Source organism: Gadus morhua, chromosome 6 (assembly GCF_902167405.1).
Source record: "Gadus morhua chromosome 6, gadMor3.0, whole genome shotgun sequence".
Lineage (NCBI taxonomy): Eukaryota > Metazoa > Chordata > Actinopteri > Gadiformes > Gadidae > Gadus > Gadus morhua.
In genome coordinates, this window is record NC_044053.1 from 18,313,448 (window position 1) to 18,336,675 (window position 23,228).

Genomic DNA, 23,228 nt, shown 5'->3' on the forward strand with positions numbered 1-23,228 from the left:
GACTGAGTCATGGGCGGATAAGACCGCCGGACGGACTCCTCAGGGGGATAGCTGTCTGTCTCTTTGTCCGCCTCCTACCCTCCAATCAAATCAATGAGACAGAAAGACAGGCAGGAGCCCACACACACGCGCACACACACACATACAAACACACACCAAAACACACACTCACATGCACGCATGCACACTTACAGGCAGGCAGGCACACAAACACACACGACCTCACATACACACTCACACACACACACACACACATACACTCACGCAGGCAGGCAGGCACACACACACACACACACACACACACAAGCACAACCACACACACACAATACCCCAGAAAGCTCAGCAGCGCAAGCGACAGGGTGGTCTGGGTGATTTTAGAACGGAGATGTTAAACCTTGATGGGTTTTTGTGGAGAACAGTTGATTAGACTCTAACAATGTTAAATGTGTGTCCATTTTTCTGGTAATCGCAATTTATCATCCGTTTTAAAATAAATAAATCTTGTTGGAAAGGTGTGGGGTATAACGGTAGTACATTTAGCTTCATTAGTGTGTGACGGGCTGATTTCTCTGAGTTTATTAACAGTGTTTACAAGAACGTGCTGCTAGACCGTGATACCTTACTGCCCCCATGTGGTTGAACTGTTAGCTACACCATTATAAAGATACATGGACGAAACGCAATTCATGGTTTCCAGCGCCACCTTGCGGCTCTGTTATATATATATATTTCCTATATATATATATATATATATATATATATATATATATTACTCCCTTTTCTGTTTGTCTACTGGGCTCGTATTATTTAAATAAATAAGGGACTTATAACAAAGAGGAGAGAAAAGGAAATGTAATTATTGATTTGTAACATATAGGTTATACACCGAAAAGTGTGATGTTATTTAAATATGCACAAACATTTGACTAGGTTTCTCATTAAATAAGCAATGATATATATTAAGGAAATTATACCATAAAACAACCATAATTAAATGTATAGTTTGTAGGATTTTGTGAAATTTAGCGAAACATACTTGGCAGAGTTGGATCATAATATTCTGAAGAAAGAGTATAATCTACTGAAAATAAGAGTCATTGAAAGAGCCCTTTAGATTAGGGAGCAGGCACTGTAATCGGCCACCACCATTTTTCTAGAGTAGGCCAGAACAGACAAGTGGCTCTAGAGCAGGGGTCGGCAACCCTTGGCACGTGTGCCACCACTGGCACGGGGCAGCATAATCAGCACTTGAAAAAAAATAAAAAAAATAAACATCTTTTATTTTTATTTTATTATTATTATTAAGAAATTTCACAGCACAATGCGGCAGCATAATTATTGCACTTTATTCTGTTTTTGGGCATTTCCTCCCAGTGCAAATATGTTTAAATTAGTTACAGAAAGCAGTGTTCTAAAATGGGATCAATTAATAGTTTTTAAACCTATGTTGTGAGCAATATCAACATAGGTTGTATAGTTATATATTTAAAATATTGTTGCAAGTGGCATATTTGCATCGCCTTCACATGGGTTTGCAAAGCTGTAAGCCTACATGTCTTAAAGATATTGATGTGGATGGTTCCAACATTCTCATATATTCTAATTTTTTACATTTCTCACAGTGCAAATATATTTTTGAATGAGTTTCTGAAAATGGTGTTTTAAGATGGGACATATATAATTTGAATTTGTAAGCCCATGTTGCAAATATAACAACCAAAAAAACATTTAAAATGTTGATGCATGATTGTTGTCATGCATCAACATTTATGGAAATATAGGACTATATGGAAATAGTACAATTCCAGGTCTTCTGGAAATGTTATTGGTCGCTGTGTCATAATTCAGCTTAATTTTTAATAGATTGTTGCTTAAGGCACACTCATTAACGAGAAACAGGCACTGCATGTTAAAAAGGTTTCTGACCCCTGCTCTAGAGAGAACGCGTTTATAACGGCAGTATAATAATCAGTGTATATTAAATTCTACTGTCCCAATAGCTTTACCCTCTCTTGGACACGGACATCTAAGTCAACCGCTGGACAGACTGAGCTCGACACAGCCAAACTATGGCGTTATATAAAGGTATCCAAGAAACACCCTATGGGTGCTCACTTCTCTGCTACTCAATTCTACATCTCTCTGCCATTGAACCATTGCATGGTTCAAGACTCCAGCTCGAATGCTCACTCTGGCATCCATTTCTTCCAAGACATTAGTAAAGCAAAATGCATTTCAGTCTGATCAGGCAATCTGAATCACGACCAGACACGTATCTGAGGCGTGTATGCCTGCACTTCAAGGCAATTCCGATAGAGGGCAATATGTATCCTTATTCGAATGCCAGAAGCCAATTTAATACCTATTACAGCTCTGGTTATACATTCATATAATGCAATTCAGACATATCAATTCAGGTGTTTATATTAACTATACTATTATCAGTGTATAAATTATTATACTGTTATGGTAACTAGTACTTGAAGTCAAAACCATAATCAATAAGAAGAAAAACGTATCAGATCAGTGATTAGTTGATTGTATTTTTATTGTGTGTCTTTAATGATACCATGTTGCTAACAAGAACTGCTTGTTTTCCATGTTGGCTCACATCACCTTCATAAAGAAGGACATAAACATGTGTTAACAGATAACTTATTAACTAAAGTTATATTATTATTATTATTATTATTATTATAAGTTTATATTAAACCACTGATAGGCTGTAGCTGCTCTTGCGTTGTGTTATGTCTGCACTAGGCAGTCAAATCTTAAAGGATCCATTTTGTCAGAGGGACAAATCTAAATTACGCTCTAAATGTCATAACACATCGTCTTGTTGGGGGATGGATTTAATCCTGCTACCTGAATTTCCCTTCTGGGATTTACCAAGTATATTTTATCTTATTTTATTGTACAACCAAGGTATTATATTTTGTTAATATTGCTTTTGTATTGCCTGTCTAACCCATTTGTCAAACCAGAACATATTATCTTAAAATGCATACCCTTGTTAAAATAAATAAATACTAACAAATACACAAAATGGAAATATTCTTAATTGTAGACCTACTTATTTTATTTATCAATAATATATTGTAAATTATTTTAACTCGGTTTATACCATGAAAATATTGTCTCTGTCCTACTGAAGCAATAAAGTTGTGTTTGCTGGTGAAACTGGACTTTGTCAGCCAGGAAGGATGAAAGGTTATTTGCATGTGAGAGCAACATATAAATTGCAAGACTGGTCACACCTAGATCATGTTTAATGGATGGTAAGCATAATTACTGTTTTTTGTTAGTTAAATAAGTGTCACTAGGATTGACCTGGCTCCAGTGTAGTTCTGATCTTCTTCCACTAGATGTCACTCTAGACTATCTATTTATTTCTCACCTGTTTCTAGTATTATTTCGTCAGTCAGTGATTTTTGCTGACTGATTCTTAAATGCTTATCCTTTTTAAGATAGTATATTTTTTATATAAATAACCCAAAGAAAATAATCATGGGGCAGTGATTCAGAAGTTTTAAATTTGATATGAAATAATAAATAAATAATGACAAATTTTCTTCACTGATGGGGGCCTATTTATTATATATTTAATCTCAGTAGAAGAGAAAGGAAAGACTCCATTAAATGTTCTTGTCGCGTTTGTCACATTCTGACGTAACCAACCGAACCAACCAACCCTGGGTAGATTTTTCTTATGCTGATACATTCATGATGCTAATTGAACTAACACTAAATTAACTAACATATCGCCCACACTTATGGGCAATGCTACGCCCACTAGTTGAACAAGTACTCTGCATCACATTCTGCTGTCATAATTTCACTTCACATCGTTAAGTTAAACAGTGGTATACTACTCACCAAAGTGAAATAGACGCATGTTCACAATGTTTTAGTCAGTATGTTGACTCAACACACAGTTGAATGAACACTGATCAGAAAACGTAGGCCCGCAGCCACTCAGAGTGACCACTAGGGGACAATGCTGGCAACTGCATAGGGGCAAGCCACAGATGGCTGCTGTGTGTACGGAAATGCTAGCTCTATCAGTGCTACTGCCAGGCGGACACTTTCAGACACTAATATTACAATAATAATAATATAACAATTATAATGTTTAGGAATTGTACTGACTCCTGCAGAAGTATAATTCTGGTGCTTCTAAGTGGTTTGACTCCCACCCGAAGATTTCTTGGTTCCATCCCCTCTGTCCTCGGCCTCACCTGTCTTACCCCTACCTGCACATACAGATTTATATTTTTAAAACCGTAGGATAAAAATGATGTTGCTTGCAAGACGACAGACCAAATAATAATAACATTTAGACTTCCCGCAAAGGTCTTGAGCTACTTCTTTGTGTCGATATCGGATAGCAGAAGATGTGTAAAGTAATTCTAAAATAAAACATGTGTGTGTGCGCGTATGTGTTTGTGTGCGTGCGTGTGCATGCATTCATTAATGTGTGTGCGTGTGTTTGAGTGGAGGCCACCCCCACCTGTCTGGTGGGCCTTCCTCAGGCAGGACAGGGAGGCGTTGAGCCGAGCACACTCCTCTTCGTTGGCACCAAACTTCTGCAGGGCCTCACACACCTCTTCCTCAGACAGCCCCAGCAGACCTTCCAGGGTCACCTCACCTGGACTCATCTCCTGGTAGAACCCCGGAGAGACACACACACACACACACACACACACACACACACACACACACACACACACACACACACACACACACACACACATAAAACATATACACAGGTAAAACAGGTGTATGCAAACAGAAACACACATGGTACACAAGCATTCAAGTTTTCCCAAGCGTGTCACGTTTCAGATTGTTTGTTTTCAATCCGTATCATCATGAGCCACAATTAACATTGTCCAGTTTAAACATGTTGAAAAAAGCTACTTAGACTGTATCTTAACAATTAACGTTGTAAAGTATTTGACCAAAATACAATAAAATTAGTTATATTTACAGATTTTCTGCTTCCTGCACTTAGGGAAGGAAAAATCAGCAGAACTGGGGTGGACAAGTTAAAGGTTCTACCATTACTGTAAGAGTGTCACATGTTGAATGTTGTTAAGATAACGTGCGATAATTTATTTCTTTATAGAGTGGTACCTTATCTACATTTTTTAACTTTCAGTTTACAAGGTGCTTTATTTATACACAAAAGAAAATACTAACGCGTCTTCATAGTGTCTTTCGTAAGTGAAGTGTATGAAGTATAAAGGGCATAATAAGTGCTATAAATTGTATTAGAAAAAGGAGAACAGTAGCATATAAAGGGTGTAATAAGTGCTATAATATACAATGTAGTAGAAGAAACAGAACTGTAGTATATAAAGGTTATAATAAGTGTGATCATATATAAAGTGTAGTAGAGGTAGGATAACTGTAGAATAATATAGGAGTGTAGCAGAGCGAGGAATGGCCCACCTGTTATAATAAGCGTTATCATATATAAAGTGTAGTATAGGTAAGGCAACTATCGATTAATATAGGAGTGTAGCAGAGGGAGTAGTGGCCCACCTGTGTGATCTCCTTCCTGATGTTGACGATCCGGAACCAGTGTCCGAGGCGCGGGAAGCAGTCCAGCTCCTCACTGCGCTCCTCTAAGGCCACTTTACTCTTACAGGACAGCTGGCGGCTGAAGTACTTCACCAGCTTCCCCTGGGGACCGGGACACAACGTAGCAGCAAGGTTAGCCAGCAACGCAGGGGGGTCACGGCTTGCTACAGCTCTGTATGACTGCAACGTAGGCTAGGGTCGTCACAACATAAGTCGGTGGTCGCCCAGAGGATCCTGACTCTACTGGGTGAACACGAGGGCTATTCAACCACAGCTCAGCGGAAGGGAAACCTTCTGAAACGTCAGGCGTTTTACTAAGTTTGTAAAGCGTTCACTAGTACTGACTAGTGAAAAGGATTTGGCAATGCACAGGGCTGTAACGCTCATGATTGTTGAGACAACAAACAATTGTTTGGCTGTGATTTTTGACAGTCACTGACCCACAAGAAAGCTCTCCATTCAACGATCCTATTGCACTAAAAACAACACAGGATACTAACAGGCAACCTGTACATCGATGCACGCATTATTTCATCAAATGCAGTTTATATACAAATTCATTATAGAAATCTGAATCAGGAAATGCAGAGGAGGGACGAAATCGGAAAGTTAATGATTATCTGAGTAATGAAAAAAGGAGCCAGTTCATACATGTATCTGTTTTGCGGGGAACATGGACAAACCACAACGGTTTCAGAAGTTCTGAAGAACCACACAAACCCCTCAGTGCTGTTCCTGAGACTCAAGACTACAGTTCAAATCTGGGCAATACAATGATGTCTTGATGATGCCATCGTCATGTCTGCTCATACTACATTGTTAATGCCCTTTTCATATTCCTTGCATGCCTTTCTCCTGAGGAAAATCATCAAAGTACACTTTGTTTGTATAGGAGCTTTAAAAAGGCAGTTTACAGATTGCTTCAACCAGCATATTTAAAACAATGAAATCACAATGCAGGGAAACATTAACAAGAGAATGTAAGAGGTGGAGTGAGGGCAGAAAACAATAATTACACACTGAAAAGAAATGTGAGATCAAATAAAAAATAACTTAAATATGAGATATCACAGATTTAAAAGATAGAATATTCTAAAATCTTTCACAATTAAATGCAATTAAAAGATATTAGAATATAAGGTACAACATCAAATTAAATCGATAAAAGTGGGTTTTCATTGCTCCCTGACACAAGTTGGGTTTTATTTTCAGCTTATACTCCAACCACCATCCATTCCCACAAAAGTCTAACTTTACTTATGTGTGTATGACAGAGCAATACACACATACTCACTAACATGCTTGAGCTCATGTAGATGTAATGCAATGTGAAGCTGGGCCTGTTTGTGTAAAAAAATGTGCATCGATTTTGCATGATTTAGCATGACTGTGTCCTCCCGACAGGGAATATCACTGTGTATCTTCGAACACTTAATTTCATTAAAAAACTGAAAACTTCTCTGAAAAGGTCTAATAACATTGTTAATATGACGTTAAATACAATAATATGCAATTAGCTATTACTACGTCTAATCATTTTACACATATACACACTACAACTGTTTGAAATTACAGATTTGATTTCAAGTGTTTTGAGACCGTTTAATTCAGTGTTTCGTTTCTGCTGAATCATTTTTAGTGTGTCATCCACCAGCAGCTCTCTTAGTCATATTGGTATAATGTGAACTGCTTCGCCTTACAGCACAAAGTACAACCATCCTGAGAATATGGTCCTCCATTGCATGTCCCTCAGATTATTCCATCAACGAAGCATCAGAGGAATAATTTGACAGTTCTTGAACATTAATAACCTTTCAATATTATTACCCCTAAATTTGTGTCTTCTCTGTTTCTATTTAGATCGGGCCAGGGCACATTTTTACAACTACAAACATTTGATATAGATTGAAAGTATAACATACCTTGTATTTGGTTTGCAGTCTATTTATTTCTAGTATTTTCATAGCTCTCTCAAAGATCATTAAATTACAAAAATTGCACATGGATATTTTTTAAATGTAGGATAGATGGAATCTGAATGCATGTTGTCTGTCATGATTATTTTTAGAGTGTCATGCAGACTGTTGATATAGCTGTGGCCAGCTCTAGTGTGTGTGTGTGTGTGTGTGTGTGTGTGTGTGTGTGTGTGTGTGTGTGTGTGTGTGTGTGTGTGTGTGTGTGTGTGTGTGTTTGTGTGTATGTTTGTGTGTGTGTGTGTGTGTGTGTGTGTGTGTGTGTGTGTGTGTGTGTGTGTGTGTGTGTGTGTGTGTGTGTGTGTGTGTGTGTGTGTGTGTGTGTGCGTGCGTGTGTGCTTGCGTGCGTGCATGATAAGCAGAGTTTGTGTTTTTATCAAGATGCTATTTCTTCAGCACTCTCAATACTATGACCCTATTCCTCTCCTTTCCCCTCCCACTGAGGACGAGTCCCTTTCATTGTCAATGTAAAACTATTCAAAGATCAGACCTTTTGCTATGTAGCAAACTTCAGGTTGACAAAGAGTAACCTAAAGAGAGAGGGAAGCTAGTTGCTGTCAGTTGCTGTCCAAGGTTCTGAAGTAGATGTTTCATGGTACAACTAGGATTTGCTTACATAGAAGGTACTTGAAAACTTGCTTAGAAGAGACAACCACTCACCACAACTAATTCCACTACTACTTATGATAATAGTTATAGCGATAATAATAGCTGTGTGGTTTCAGATTTACTACGACCGAATGATTTGTGGTTTAATTTGAATAACAGCAAATGTTTAGAATATGACACACACTAATGAAGTTAGCTAATGTCTTAAGCCAACGGAGGAGAGAAGCACATACATTGAGTCTCATATAACTCAACTGTTGAAACACATCCCTTCACAATAGTGAAGGGTAGACAGTAGTTAGGGCGAAGGCACACAATGATCCCAATCCAGAAGTGGTCAACAGTGACACTTCAAGGAAAACTGAAAATTGGGAACCACTGGACTAGAGGCCTGGTCCTTACACAGTTCTTACAAATTTGTCAACGCACATACTGTATCTCAAAAAGATGTCTGAGAACTTACATTCCAGTATCACAATGTGCACATTGCAAGAATGTAGAAAGAAAGTTAAGCATTCACATTTCCGTTGGGGAAAATTATAATCTGGTCTTGAATCCAGGAACTTATATGGGGCAATCACTATTGCAGCGAAAGCCAAGTTCATGAAACTAATGTGAACAGGTTTACAAATCAACCCCTGAATATGTTTCTAATTAAATTGAAGTGGGAGATCATTACATGCTCATACTATTAATCTATAGTATACTCTTAGGCCTACTATGCTATAGTATACATTTGGCCTCCAATACTATATCATATATCAGGGCCTACTATACTACAGTATACATTTGGACTACATTACTATATTATACATGAAGGTCTACTATAGTAAACATGTTGGCCTGCTACACTATATAGTATAATTTACGATACACACATTTTAAATACTATAAAACTATGGTGCTTGCATGTTTATTTTTGTTTTTGAAATATTACAATCTCCTCATAACTACAATATAACTACAATATAGTAATCTCCTATACTACAACTATTACAGATTTCCATGCATCATCCAGATAAAATGAATAAACAAACTTTATTATACTTTATAATCAAGCTACTTTTGGCTTGCCTACCTTTGAATTACCCTGGACACAAATAATGTGTGAAGGAGAGAGAGAGAGAGAGAGAGAGAGAGAGAGAGAGAGAGAGAGAGAGAGAGAGAGAGAGAGGGAGGGAGAGGGTTACCCCAATAAGACAGGACACCTAGGCGGCCTTAAGTACAAAACACTTTGGCTTGCCAAGTGTGTTGTTTGAAAAGCACGCCTATAGGCTATGGCCTACCTAAACATCCTACTAGTGGTTTCAGATTGTATGTGTTTCACATCCCAACTACGACAGATATCCGTGGGTAAGGACCTTCGCCGAATACCCTGTCGGCCAATTAAACGCACAGCAATAAAAAATAATGGACAGCGATTAGGGTAGCCTAATCTATGCCCCTCTTTGCATTCTTAGACTAATACGGCCCGTTCTGCGGTTGCCGTGTGAAGAAAGGCACAGGAAGATGGATCCTGAGGGTGCTGTTCATTGTAAACACGGCTTGCTAGGCCTTGGCCAGGCTCGCAGATAGAACATTGTGATAGAGACGAGTGGAGCGAACACCTTCTCCCGCCACCTGCAGGATGACGGCCCACTGCAGACCCGCGTCTTGATTTATTACACTGCACAAAACACTGCCTCGCACCACGGTACACGGCTTGTACGTGGAAATGCACCGTAACACACGCATTGCCCCCCCCAGTTGACCACGGGTTAACACATGTTATTAAAGAAAAGATGCCCAGCACAATATGCACACCGTGGCCTCGCAGAGACGGGCAGACGTGACAAACCCATATTGATTTTCATAGTGAGGATGCATTACAAAATGTTGTCGTTTTCAACGCGATTGCTGCTTACCTCTAGCGTCCGGATCTCCTGTTGTGTCAAGTCGTTGGATGTGGCACATTTGGTTCGTAAACCTTCCAAACTGGAAATGCTGATGTCGATCATATTCTGCACCAACTCGCACTGCTGCAAGGCTTTTTGCAAAGTAAGATGCTGCTCTTCGCTTTTTGTCATCTCTTCGTCCATAGTTTGCGAGCAGCGGTGCGGTTTCTGCAGTTGAAATCTGTTTATAAAACAAATGTGGAAAGACCCACAAAATAAATCAGCCTGCCAAACGCCATGAAACGACCAGCGGTGTTTTATCTCTCTAAAGCGGATTTAAGCCGAGAGCGAGGCGACTCCATTGCAACAGTCCTTGTAGTTCCTGCGGTTTCATAAAGATGTCTTTGATTGTATGCTATATCAACCGCAATATGAAGAGATTGAGCACAAATACAAACTGAACACGGTTTGTCTCAGCATCCATTGAGCGTCGCTCCGTTGTAAGTGGATATGGGAAAGAAAAATATATAAATAGCCTAAAGATAAAAAAATAAACAGTTCAGTGTATCGCTAGAAGCTCGCGCTGTGGAGGCCTTTTCATTTTAAAGGTTCTGTGTGAATTGCATGCAAGGACTCCCCGTTCCCCGTGGCAGAGCAGCATCCCACCACACCGACATGATTTCTGTCAATCAAATCCACGGCAACAGCATCGCATCACCCAGGGAAGCTGGATGGGAGAAGCACCACCGCGACGCGCTGATCTCGCGAGACGACCGAACTACCTTTTGTATTAAATAATAATGGTGGCAACTTAGAATAGGGCCAACATACATTTAACATACTTATTGTTTGATACATACTACATCACACATTTAAACAAATACACATAGTGAAACAGGTAGGTGTACATGAAGGCCTATATTAGTGGTGACGTAGATCTATCTAAAACTTTTATAGCAATTATAGCATACATTGTGTCAGACAATTATAAACGTTTCTCTGTTTAATGTGTGAGTGGGAGGTAAGCAGACGGGATCTGAATGATGTTATGCTGGCGTGTCATCACATTTTCACCTCCTATAGGCCGGTTGTTACCTTGAGACATTTGTACGACGTTTCCTACCTGTCATCTGCATTGTGTCTCAACACATTGCAGTGTCTGTGTGTTACCTGAGCATGTTCATGTAACTATATTATTCGTAGTTACATTAGAATACTAATGTAACTACGATTTATACCTCCTACCCGTTACAAGAGAATTCTCTCTCTCTCTCTCTCTCTCTCTCTCTCTCTCTCTCTCTCTCTCTCTCTCTCTCTCTCTCTCTCTCTCTCTCTCTCTCTCTCTCTCTCTCTCTCTCTGCCTGGTTATTAAAGGGTGAAAACCCTATATATATATATATATATATATATATATATATATATATATATATATATATATATATATATATATATATATATAGTCATGTGTTAGGTTATTTAGGCCTAGGTTATTAGGCCCAAACAGTTCAGACTACGTTTAAAATTATAATCCCATTTGGGATGAGAGGGCAATATTGGTTTGCAAAAACTGTTGCACCCTTTTGAATTCAACAAGTCGCCTTTATGTAAGATCTGTCGATTTACATAAAATCCGTCATATTCTAATAAAACAAGAACAAGACTGATCCACACTATTTAATTGATTTCCTGGTGTAGTCTTTATACAGCTGCTTTCTGAACGTATTTATCATTATAGCCCCGCCCACGACATCAACAGAGTATATCTGATTGGCTTAGCGCAGTGACGTCCTACGCACAGCGCGCCAAACGTGTGTGGAAACAGAGCAGTTCCAATGCTTTCTGTGTGTTCATAACTTCATAATTAATAAAGAATTCATCAAATTCCGTGATTATTACGGCGATGGCCAATACTAGCAAAGATACTCTGAAGGCCAGGAATCTACCATGGTGAGGATGACGAGATCTAGATGTGTTAGTGAAGGAGCTAACTAGTTAGCCGTCGGCTGCAGGAGGCTGACAGGTTCAAGTTAGCCTCTTAGCTTCCTTTGCTCTGCTTTACTTTTTTTAAACTTCAGACATGTGTCTAAAGATACCATATCGAGGTTTATCATTACGACCTGCGATACACGGCACTGGTTGTGTGATGTTAATCCTCTATTTGATTCATTATATAATGTTTGTTTCACTGCTTTTGAAGGGTGGAAAAATACAGACCCCAGACTCTGGATGATCTGATTTCTCACCAGGATATTTTAACCACCAGTAAGTACTTGTTATCCTTATTACAACAGGAAGGACATATTATCTTGTATACTGCACTAATAAGTTCATGATGTTTTAGAATACCCTAGAAAGTCTTGCATTACACTGGAAAGTACATGTTATATCTTGTATTAAACTAGAAAGTACATGTTATATCTTATATTACACGAGAAAGTACATGCTATATATTATACTACACTAGAAATTACATGTTATATTTTACATTACGTTAGAAAGTACATGTTATATCTTATATTAGACTAGAAAGTACATGTTATAAATTGTATTACCCTTGAAAGTACATGTTTTATATTATATATTATCTTGAAAGTACATGTTATACCTTATATTACACTAGAAAGTACAAGGTATAGCTTATAATACCCTTGAAAGCACATGTTATCTTATTTTAACCTAGAAAGTACATGTTTGATCTTATATTAAACTAGAAAGTACATGTTATATCTTATATTACACTAGGAAGTAGATTAGATTCAACTTTGTTGTTATTGCACAAGTAAGGAGAACCAGTAGAAGCAGTACGAATGAAATGCAGCTTACATCTAACCAGTAGTGCATCATCAACATGTGCCTTTCCTTATGGCAGTGCTTAAATAAAAAGAAAAATACATAAGACACTAAACGCAAGTCCATTATTAAAGTGCATAGAGATATGAGTAATCAGACAGTCCATATCATAAGTATAAGCAGTATGATCATATAAAGTAAAGTTCATTGTTGAAGTGCATTATTAAGTGCATAGTGGTCAGAGAGGTAGTCTGATAGTCCATATTCCATGTTCAAAAGGAGAGGGGGGCAGGGCAGAGGAAGTGGCAGGGGCAGTGGCGGGGCCTTTGAGTTGAGTAGTGTTACGGTGCTATGAAAGATGCTATTTTTGAGCCTATTGGTTCGACTCCTGAGGCTCCTGTTACGCCTCCCCGATGGGAGTATAGAGAACAGTACGTGACACTAGTAAGACACTGAAGTCCCTCTCCATCTCTCTCTGTTGATCTGTCCACCCCTCTCCCTCCATATCCACTCTTCTCTAAGGAAGAAACGCGTGTGTTTGTACAACATAGAGATATATGATGGCTATATGTGATAGTTTGAGTACGTGTTTCCTCTGGGTCTGTGCTCCAGTCCAGCGGTTTATCAGCCAGGACAAGCTCCCCCACCTCCTGTTCTATGGCCCCCCCGGCACGGGGAAGACCTCCACCATCCTGGCGTGTGCCAGACAGCTGTACAAGGAGAAGGAGTTTAACTCCATGGTGCTGGAGGTGAACCCTGCTCTACGTTTTAACCTCTAGGACATATTCGGGTGGGTTATTGATTTGACGTTTAATTTGACATTTACATTTGAATGGTTGTACTTTGTAGCTGAACGCCTCAGACGACAGAGGTATTGACGTGGTGCGAGGTCCCATCCTGAGTTTTGCCAGCACCAGGACCATATTTAAGTAAGCATCATATTAACGTAACTGCTTTGAGTAATCATCCCTCTTACTTTTAGAATGAGGCTATTCTTAAACTCCAAATAGGGGTCAAACTGAATTTTTTTTTTAAATATAAAATGAATTGCTTGTTTTTGTTTTGTGTGTCTTTTTTTGTTTCCCCATCAAACCAGAAAAGGCTTCAAATTGGTGATACTGGACGAAGCGGATGCCATGACCCAGGATGCCCAGAATGCATTGCGGCGAGGTAAGCCATCTGCTTGGCCGAGCAGCTCCTGCTGTGCCCTACCCTGCCTGCTGAGTAGCCACTCTGCAGGCTGTGGCTGAGGCTCTGGTGCAATGAAAAGACCTTGTCGCTTTACTATTGCATTGCTGTTATTTTACAGTACGATTGCAAGTTTTTATTATTGCGGAGTAAAGCGAGTTGACACTTCCATAGGGTTAAAGGGGGATCATATGCATGTGCTGTTGTATTGCCCCTCTGAGCTGAAAAACCCAACAACCATTAACATTTGGGGACATAGGAAAATCCACAGATAAAACATATCATTGATATTTTTATTTATAAACATGAAAATGAATTTGAGACGACATTCCCTCCTGTGGAAGTCACTTTCGTTTTTGCTTGGTCATATAGCAAACAATCTGCTAATTACAGAGGATTTCCCCTTGGATCGCATCATTAATCATAAATAGAATAGTTAGGGGGGAGCATCTTGCTCAAGGGTACCACCAGGTAGGCCTTGGAACATAAAAACGTAACCTACCTTGTTTATTTGTGTTAGGCCCGCTAGGAATGCGAGTTTGTGCACATTGCAGATGGGATACATTTTCAGGTCTCTGCTGGAGCTGATATTCCCTTGATTTCTTAAGCTTTAGTTATTTTGTAATATTCTGTTGACAATTCTGATGTGGTTCTCCGGTGCTTCAGTAATTGAGAAATACACGGAGAATACGCGGTTCTGCCTCATCGGCAACTACCTGTCCAAGATCATCCCCGCCCTGCAGTCCCGCTGCACGCGCTTCCGCTTCGCCCCGTTGTCCCAAGACCAGATGATCCCCCGTCTGGAGTACGTCATCCAGCAGGAGAGGTGGGTGGTCTCACCATGATACTGGCCTCCACTAGCCTAGTAACCTTAACCTCCACTAGCCTAGTCAGCCTAACCTCCACTAGCCTAGTCAGCCTAACCTCCACTAGCCTAGTCACCTTAACCTCCACTAGCCTAGTCAGCCTAACCTCCACTAGCCGAGTCACCTTAACCTCCACTAGCCTAGTCAGCCTAACCTCCACTAGCCTAGTCAGCCTAACCTCCACTAGCCTAGTCACCTTAACCTCCACTAGCCTAGTCAGCCTAACCTCCACTAGCCGAGTCACCTTAACCTCCACTAGCCTAGTCAGCCTAACCTCCACTAGCCTAGTCAGCCTAACCTCCACTAGCCTAGTCAGCCTAACCTCCACTAGCCTAGTCAGCCTAACCTCCACTAGCCTAGTCAGCCTAACCTCCACTAGCCTAGTCAGCCTAACATCCACTAGCCTAGTCACCTTAACCTCCACTAGCCTAGTCACCTTAACCTCCACTAGCCTAGTCAGCCTAACCTCCACTAGCCGAGTCACCTTAACCTCCACTAGCCGAGTCACCTTAACCTCCACTAGCCTAGTCAGCCTAACCTCCACTAGCCTAGTCACCTTAACCTCCATTAGCCTAGTCACCTTAACCTCCACTAGCCTAGTCAGCCTAACCTCCACTAGCCTAGTCAGCCTAACATCCACCAGCCTAGTCAGCCTAACCTCCACTAGCCTAGTCAGCCTAACCTCCTCTAGTCTATTCGACCTAAACTAACCCCCACTAGTCTATTCACACTAACCTAACCTCTACTAGTCTTTGCACCCCCCCCTCAACTAGTTTAGTCACCCTAACCTCCCCCAGTTCATTCACCCTAACCTAACTGTAACCTTCCTCGTCTACTCACCCTTACCTCCGCTAGTTTATTCTCCCTAACCTCCCCCAGTATATTCACTGTCTAGTCACCCTGACCTTATTAGTTTATTTACCCTTAACCTCGTTCCGCCCTAACCTAGAAACCCGCGCAGCGATCCACGGCGACTAATTTAAGTAGAATGAGGGTTTAAGTGTGGCGGGAGAGACTGTTGTGTTATTTTATAACCTGTGAGTTTGATCATATGAATCAAATAAATGGGTTGATCCAGGAAGCAGGGAATTGCTTAATAATGATCTAACCTGGGATCCAACAGTCCTACTATGATGTATCAGGGGTAGACGGCACAGTCTAGGCGAGAAACCAGAATGTGCAAGGGGTCGAGGATAATCTCATGGAGCTTGATGGAACTTTCGGAGAGGTATTTCTACAAAGCGCTGACAACCTTGTTGTTCTGGCAGCATCGACATAACTCCCGACGGCATGAGGGGCATCGTGACTTTGTCGTCCGGTGACATGAGAAGATCGCTCAACATACTGCAGGTACTATGAAAGGCTTTCTACCACAGTTTAGTTCACCCATTGTTAAGTCATATAGCGGACACTCTTATCCAAACTGACTTGGAAGTGTCATTTTAGAAATATTTACGGCGTCCTGCTCAAGACTGTACCTGTACATTGGGGTTTATAATTTGTGTGTTGACCGTGCCTTTTTGTATTTAGTACATCTCAACAGAAACGTTTGTGTGTTGACCTCCCAGAGCACCAGTATGGCGTATGGAAAGGTCACCGAGGAGACTGTGTACACCTGCACGGGTCACCCCCTCCGCTCCGACATCGCCAACATCCTCGACTGGTCGCTCAACAAAGACTTCACCGCCGCCTACCAACGTATCCTTCAGCCTGTTGTGAGAAGACACGGGGTGTACGTCTGTACATAATGTACAGACGTACATTATTGTTCAAGTAAACCAGAGTAACAGTACACCAAATAAAAAGCCTGAAACGGCCTGAAGGTAAATTGATTAACCGTCAAAGAGGTTATTGCATGGGAGTTGGAGTCTAATATTTGGAGGGTTAAAGCATGACAAATCTCGAAGCGCTGCTGCATAATGGGCCTTAGCACTGTCCTGACAGAGATCCTCGAGCTGAAGACCTTGAAAGGCTTGGCCCTCCATGACATCCTTACAGAAGTCCACCTGCTGGTACACCGAGGTAAGGCCCGGTGGGACTGATCAGGGACAAGTCGGGTTGGACGGTAGAAAGGACATTTATTGAACATCAGGTAGTTACACGTCACCTAGGTGGCTTTACTGGGTTCCTGCAACCCCAGAACACAGGGAGATGACGTTGAGAGACCAGTTTATTTGAAGGCAGAGTTTGAAGGTTTGTTGCATGCAGCTAAGGTGGGGTGAGGTCAAAGCTCTCCTGAGTGTGTGTGTGTCCGTGCTGATGGCTGATTTATCCTGGGTGCCATGATCACCGAATGTGGTGTGCAGCTTCACCCAGCCCCAGAGTCTACTCAGTCGGACACGTCCAGACAACAGCAGACCTAGCTCCATATGGGTGTGAGCTGGTTTGTAGCATCAGCTAGAGTGTATTGTACAGAGCAGACCAGGCTGTTTGGATGTGAGCCGTAACATAAGCTAGAGGGTACTGTACAGAGCAGACCAGGCTTTGTTTGTTACGTCTGCATTCTAGCTCTTGTTGTTTCCTTGCTGCGGTTTCCTGGGAGACCCCCTGCTGTTGCCATGACTACTGGCCCTCTTGTTGCAGGGGGAGTTGTGTGTGTTTTTGCTTCAGAGAAGTTTTAAGATGTAAATGAAGCGGTGGGATTCGTATAGATTTTTTCATCTTGGGGAAAATTGAAGAAAGCACCAGTGGTCAATTTTTTTTATTTCCTCATACGTTATATATGATCTTTATAAATACACACTCTATAGCATGATGTTTTCAGAGTGGTTTTGTGAGGTCAACCACTCTGAAAAAAACGTTTTGTTTCCCTTTTACCCTTGCAGTTGATTTCCCCCCAGCCATACGGATGGGTCTTCTCATCAAACTCGCTGATGTGGAGTAAGTTGCATCACTCAGACACAAGTTAAATTCGTCAAACATAACACAATAAAAACGAGACACATTGTTTTACATACAGACTAATGCCAGACAACAACTTGAGGAAAATCAAAACAAATAGCAGAATAACAAGGGTACATGAATTAACAATGTATTTTTCCCTCACACACACACACACACACACACTCTATTTAGACACAGGCTGGCCTCAGGAACCAATGAGAAGATCCAGCTGAGCTCCATGGTGGCAGCCTTCCAGGCCGTGCGAGACCTAGTGGTCTCTGAGGCTCTCAAGTAGTCTACTCTGTCTACTGATGTTGACAGACCGGGGAACCATCACTCTTGGCTTTTTCGTATAAAAGTTCTGCTTCATAGCATGTTTCGAAGTCATTGCGTTATTCAACAGCCACTGCGTTTCAGTAAGAAGACTTATTTTTTTGTCTATTGCTGACAAGTATCAAATGCGCCCAGACGGAGTTGATGTTGCAGGTTCTTTGTTTTGTTTTTGCACAATACGTGTGACGGTTCCCCCCTAAGGAAGACTTTGAGAATAACGTCGGCCCATTCCAGGAACCTTGGCATGGTATGGAATGACTGGGATGAAAGGGAAACCTTCCAACAAGGTTCCAGTGATTTGCCAGGTAGACATGGAGGTGACTGAATGTGTTTAAACAAACAAATGGACTGGAATGTACCGAGTTGCAGAGTCACTCATTTATCTGCAAGATGGTGAACTTTAAGACCAGGAAGCTTACAAAATTTCTTCCTCGTCTTTAATACAATTACACTTTGTTACAGTTTTTTAAACGTTGAATATCTAAAATAAACTTTTCCTACTTTGTCCTTCCTATGTTCTTTTATTTATTTACAAGTAGATTATGAGGTAAAATCTTATTTACACAATAAATAATCATAGAAATATTAAGTGTGTGTGAATATCAAGAATTTGTTTAGTGCAATTATGGAGTACATCTCGATAAATTGCAATGTGTGCATTAGCAGAAAAGCAATAAAATCTTGTCATTTAACTGAAACACTCCCACTCTAAAAGTATGTAAACACACTAAATTGTAAAGCGCTGACTTTGCATCAGTCCAAAGATGAGTGAACCATAGTTTTTTCCTGACCACCCCTAGCTGTCATTGCATCCATGAACAGCCTCTGCATAAGGACCCCAGGAGCTTAGTATGATGTCGGTGTTCTCAGAGAGCATGAGTGGTTCTTAAGTCCCAGCTAACTACAACCTCGCCATTTACTGTAAGTTAAAGATACGCCAAAAGCTGCAATGATGCGTCCTTGCTCATGTGCTAATAACAACTGATGTGTCATTACTCGTGTGCTAATAATTACCAAGTCGTCATAGTGGCTAGAAGAGTAACACGCATACACAAGAGTAACCCGCATACACACCCGACACCAAGACCGTGCCAACCCCACCTCATGGACGTGCTCTGAGCCCTGACCTTCATCCCTCAGGCTAGACCTTCAGTCCTTTAGCTGCCCCAGTCGTCTTCCGGGGAGCATGGGGTCTGCAGGAGGGCGGGAATGTTGCGGTAAGTGAGGTACTCTAGGATTCGCCGGGGAATGGGCATCGCCTCCATCTGGTGGGTGGAGACCGAGAGACGCAGGGTGGAGCGACAGAGGTGGCAGAGAGTGGGCACCACGGCGGGCACCTTCCAGAACCGGACGTGGCCGTCTCTGGTCCTGGGGAGATCAGACAACAACATGAAGAGGCCAGAAGGCTTGCTGCTTCCTGTCGAGAACACAATGAGGAAGACCTGCATTTTGCGTTGGCTTTTGTGAGAACAACTTGTTCTTAAAGTGAATGATCAGGGCGAAAATTGTATATACATGAAATATAATAGAATAATGGTCATTCTTATGGAAAATGTTTTTTTTCGCACTTTTCTTTGAATAAGGATGTGTTTTTGGTAATGGTTCTCATAAGGTTTTTTTTTATACTGTTTGCAATAAATAGGCAAGTGTTGCTGGTACTGGTTGTCTAGTATAGGATGCGTTTCTTGTTGTCTATGAACAAGGACGGCCATTACCCGGTGGCCACCACTCCGCCCAGCGGGTGGAAGTTGCAGCAGAGTCCGTTGGAGGCCCGGTCCTCTTTGGTCTGCATCACCATCCCCTTCTGACCCAGCTCCCAGATACGAAGCGCCCTGCAGCCACACACACACAACTCTACTGAGGGCTTCATTCCATGTGTTGGAACAAACTGATGTCAAAAGATGTCTATATCCATTACCTGTCCTCTGTGACTATTGCTAGGTGTAGACCGTCATGTGAGAATTGGATCGCAGAGATCTGGTTCTGCCCGTAAATTTCACAGTAGTTGCTGTGGATAGAAAAAAAACAAATTCAATTGCCTTTTGCAAATTACTTGAGCGGGGACCGCATGGCTCATATTCAATGCACCAGGTGTGTTCTGAAATGCTCAAGTGATCTTGTGATACATCATGACTGCTTATAGTACAGATGTCCGTAGAGAGAAGCCAGACACATACCTATCTGTTGTTCATCATCATAACATCCAACATAAGGTGTGACCTTTCCTTGATTATGTCTAATGTACTGACCTGTAACTTCCTCCTAACAAACCAACCAGTGTTGTGATGAGTAACTGTTAGCCTGGCTATTGCCAGACCAAGCTCAATCGTAGATCGAATGTTGGTCTGGGGAAGCTGCTGTCATTTTCTTCAGCTGAAGATGCGTGATCATCGGGCCTAGTTCAACTGACTGTGTACGCAATTGGATGCTTGCCGCCGCTTCCCTGTCATCAGTGTGTTAAACCAGCCAATTGCGCACCAGGGGGGAGAAGCCAGCTTGGTGATTGGCTCCCGCAAAACCGTATCGGAAGCAGAAAGAAATGTGTTGCTCTTCTCCAGACCCTTCTGCAGGGTGAACTCAAATCGCCGGCAGAATGGGCGGGGCTGCTCAATCGCAGTAACTGTACCTTTAGCGAGCGCTGCGGGGAATGTATACTTCACTACTTATTCAATTTATGTCCGATTTAGTAGGGAAGGCTGTCAGGGTAGCACCAATTATATTTTTGGTTGGGGGCTGCGGGGGGGGGGCATGTAATATGAACACCAGCTCCTCTACGGTGTGAGCATGCAGAACGTACACCAGCTCCTATACGGTGTGAGCATGCAGAACGTACACCAGCTCCTATACGGTGTGAGCATGCAGAACGTACACCAGCTCCTATACGGTGTGAGCATGCAGAACGTACACCAGCTCCTCTACGTGTGAGCATGCAGAACGTACACCAGTGTGGCCAGCTTATCTGCAGTGTAAGGGTCCCACAGGTCGATCCACCAGCTGGAGCCGCTGAAGGCGGCAGTGGCCAGCAGCGCGCCGTCGGGGGAGAAGTGGCATGATGCTAGCAGGTAGAAGGTCTTGTGTGGCGCCCCCGTCAGGTTCCTGATGAACGTGTACGACCGAAGGCTCCACAGACACACCATCTGAGAAACAAAAGAGGCTTAAGAGGGTAAAACTCAATTTGTGTGTGTTACAAACAATGGAGAAAGATCCATTTGTTTGTTTCAATATTCTATAAATATCTAGCCACTGAGGGAAGGACTGAGATCATGAAGACAGATGCTTATCTCACTGATTAACTCACACAGGTTTGTTGATATGTCATGCTCGCCCAGCCAGGAGTGTTATTGTATGAGCACGTATTCAACCTAGCACTGAAACGCAAGCCACTCACTCTGTCGAAGCGGCCCACTGAAGCCACCATGCTGCAGTCAGGGGAGACACAGCAGCAGCTGATCCAGTCCTTGTGGCCCGTCAGAACCTGCACCTTTGGAACTGAACCCATGAGTACATAACACATTCATGCACTGAAATAATATAATGGTGTGACATAGGAGGGGACAAACCCTTTTTAAAATGCAATGTGATGCAAATCAACAAAAACGATCTGGGCTTTGACTGCATGACATTTGAACAGGAAGTTAATGAATACCAAAAAAGTACAGCCCTGGTTGAATTACTGAATGACTAACCTTTATGTTTCAAGTCCCATATTCTCAACGTCCTGTCGCGAGAAGTAGAAACAAGGGTTAGTTTTCCGTTCTGAGGAAATACCAGATTCCGTACGACTCCCTCGTGGCCACGGAGATCAAACAGAAGACCACCTAAATGTAAATAAGAACAAAAAACGACGAGTAATAAGTAGCCAGTAGTGCATATAGGTCAGAGATCTATTCAACCATTAATTAAAAATAAATAGGATCTCACCCGTAAGAACATTCCAGATTTTAATCGCTCCATTTTCAAGGCCCGTGGCTAGGAGTAACCGATCCCCTTTACTCTGTGTGTTTTTATGGGACAACGCGGGGGACTTGGGTGGTCTGGGTCCAAAGGCAAGTCCCCACACTGGCTCCCCGCAGCTGAAACTCTTGTCGCCTCTGTCCAGTTCACCTGCCTGGCTCTCTCTGGGTGGGAGGACACCGACCACAAGACGCATTATAATATTCATGAGACACGAAACGGAGGGGGATTTGGGGCATTTTTTTCATTTAAACATTTGTTATGGCTTATGAGAGTACAGTACTCGGAGTCAAGGGGCCAAGCGACGACCCATACGATCCCGTGACCCATGGACCAGGCGAACCACGCTCCGTCCGGAGAAAAGTCCACACTCCACGTCTCACAGCCCGCCCGTCCCTCCAGCGACGGAGGGCGCCTTGTCTTCAGCTCCAGGATGAGACTCGGGTCGGACACTACGTGGATAAAGCATACGGTGGAACCAAAGCGAAAACATTGATATTATTTATGGACTAATGGGATTTATTCCAATCATCAAGCAGTACTTGTATCATCAATAGTTAGTTATTGGAAGATATGAGCATGAGATTAAATGTTGTTGACGTAGAAGTGTCAACATATACGTAGGCTACTTGTGATGGTAATGTAATGACCTGACTAATGTAATTCTACTTACATATGGGTTGAAGGTCTATATTTCTCTCTGCGGAACACATTGTTTTCTCCTTGACAGCCAGAAATATCACATTCCTGCCAGTTTTATAGCTGACTTCCTGAATTATTCAGTCGAGCCTATGTCGTTAAAATAGTTGGGTTGTCAACATCCGATCGGTAGTTCTGTTCGTCGCATTTCAACAATAACAAATGCCATACAAGTCAATAATCCGAAACCTTAACACCTTCTTAGACATCACTCTGACTCGACTTCCTGTTCGAACCTTGTTTATATGATCTGGTTCTTACGCGTCTATTACGCAACATTTTCTTCGTCCAGTTCCGCAAGTGAATAGTGCGTGCCTATCTAGACTGAGAGGATCCTGAAATGTAGCGTTTTCCCGGTATACCGTACCGCAGTTTCCGGTCTTCTACTTCCTGAGCTACCGAGAACGCAAAAAACATGACAATAATAACGACAATGAGACTAATTATGGCGTTTTTTACGGAAAATATGCCAA

General features: G+C 41.8%; 3 protein-coding genes across 7 annotated transcripts in view; 1 reads left to right on the forward strand and 2 right to left on the reverse strand.

Annotated features, from left to right (window-relative positions):
• The window catches only part of ksr2 (kinase suppressor of ras 2), an 88,210-nt gene extending 77,449 nt beyond the window's left edge, over window positions 1-10,761 (reverse strand). For all 5 annotated transcript variants that reach the window (XM_030359204.1, XM_030359207.1, XM_030359206.1 and 2 more), the window contains exons 1-3: window positions 10,073-10,761; window positions 5,548-5,688; window positions 4,511-4,661 (exon numbers count right to left, since the gene is read on the reverse strand). In XM_030359204.1, the coding sequence (XP_030215064.1) occupies window positions 4,511-4,661; window positions 5,548-5,688; window positions 10,073-10,246 (466 nt within the window). In that variant the 5' untranslated portion in view covers window positions 10,247-10,761. The remainder of the gene's footprint in view (window positions 1-4,510; window positions 4,662-5,547; window positions 5,689-10,072) is intronic.
• Window positions 10,762-11,814: 1,053 nt separating this feature from the next.
• On the forward strand, window positions 11,815-18,609 carry rfc5 (replication factor C (activator 1) 5). The gene is made up of 11 exons (XM_030359213.1): window positions 11,815-11,989; window positions 12,240-12,304; window positions 13,445-13,581; window positions 13,682-13,761; window positions 13,929-14,002; window positions 14,687-14,846; window positions 16,155-16,236; window positions 16,455-16,584; window positions 16,831-16,908; window positions 17,712-17,766; window positions 17,962-18,609. Exons 1-11 carry the CDS (start codon window positions 11,943-11,945, stop codon window positions 18,062-18,064), a joined length of 1,011 nt encoding a protein of 336 aa, XP_030215073.1. The 5' UTR covers window positions 11,815-11,942; the 3' UTR covers window positions 18,065-18,609.
• Window positions 17,573-22,992, reverse strand: wsb2 (WD repeat and SOCS box containing 2). The gene is made up of 9 exons (XM_030359212.1): window positions 22,730-22,992; window positions 22,340-22,508; window positions 22,024-22,220; window positions 21,789-21,920; window positions 21,491-21,591; window positions 21,043-21,239; window positions 20,021-20,110; window positions 19,818-19,934; window positions 17,573-19,470 (listed from the first exon to the last, which is right to left on the reverse strand). The coding sequence occupies exons 1-9, from the start codon at window positions 22,767-22,769 to the stop codon at window positions 19,260-19,262; spliced, it is 1,254 nt and encodes a 417-aa protein (XP_030215072.1). The 5' UTR covers window positions 22,770-22,992; the 3' UTR covers window positions 17,573-19,259.
• Window positions 22,993-23,228: the final 236 nt, after the last annotated feature.

Excerpts from the sequence above, each read along its gene's own strand:
- rfc5 (XM_030359213.1), top strand. The coding sequence starts at position 11,943 with ATGGCCAATACTAGCAAAGATACTCTGAAGGCCAGGAATCTACCATG. Across the intron at positions 13,582-13,681 it reads TTAACTCCATGGTGCTGGAG|CTGAACGCCTCAGACGACAG; the intron begins GTGAACCCTGCT and ends TGTACTTTGTAG. Across the intron at positions 13,762-13,928 it reads AGCACCAGGACCATATTTAA|AAAAGGCTTCAAATTGGTGA; the intron begins GTAAGCATCATA and ends CCATCAAACCAG.
- wsb2 (XM_030359212.1), bottom strand. The coding sequence starts at position 22,769 with ATGTGTTCCGCAGAGAGAAATATAGACCTTCAACCCATAT. Across the intron at positions 21,921-22,023 it reads AATCTGGAATGTTCTTACGG|GTGGTCTTCTGTTTGATCTC; the intron begins GTGAGATCCTAT and ends ATTTACATTTAG. Across the intron at positions 20,111-21,042 it reads GATAAGCTGGCCACACTGGT|CAACTACTGTGAAATTTACG; the intron begins GTACGTTCTGCA and ends TTCTATCCACAG.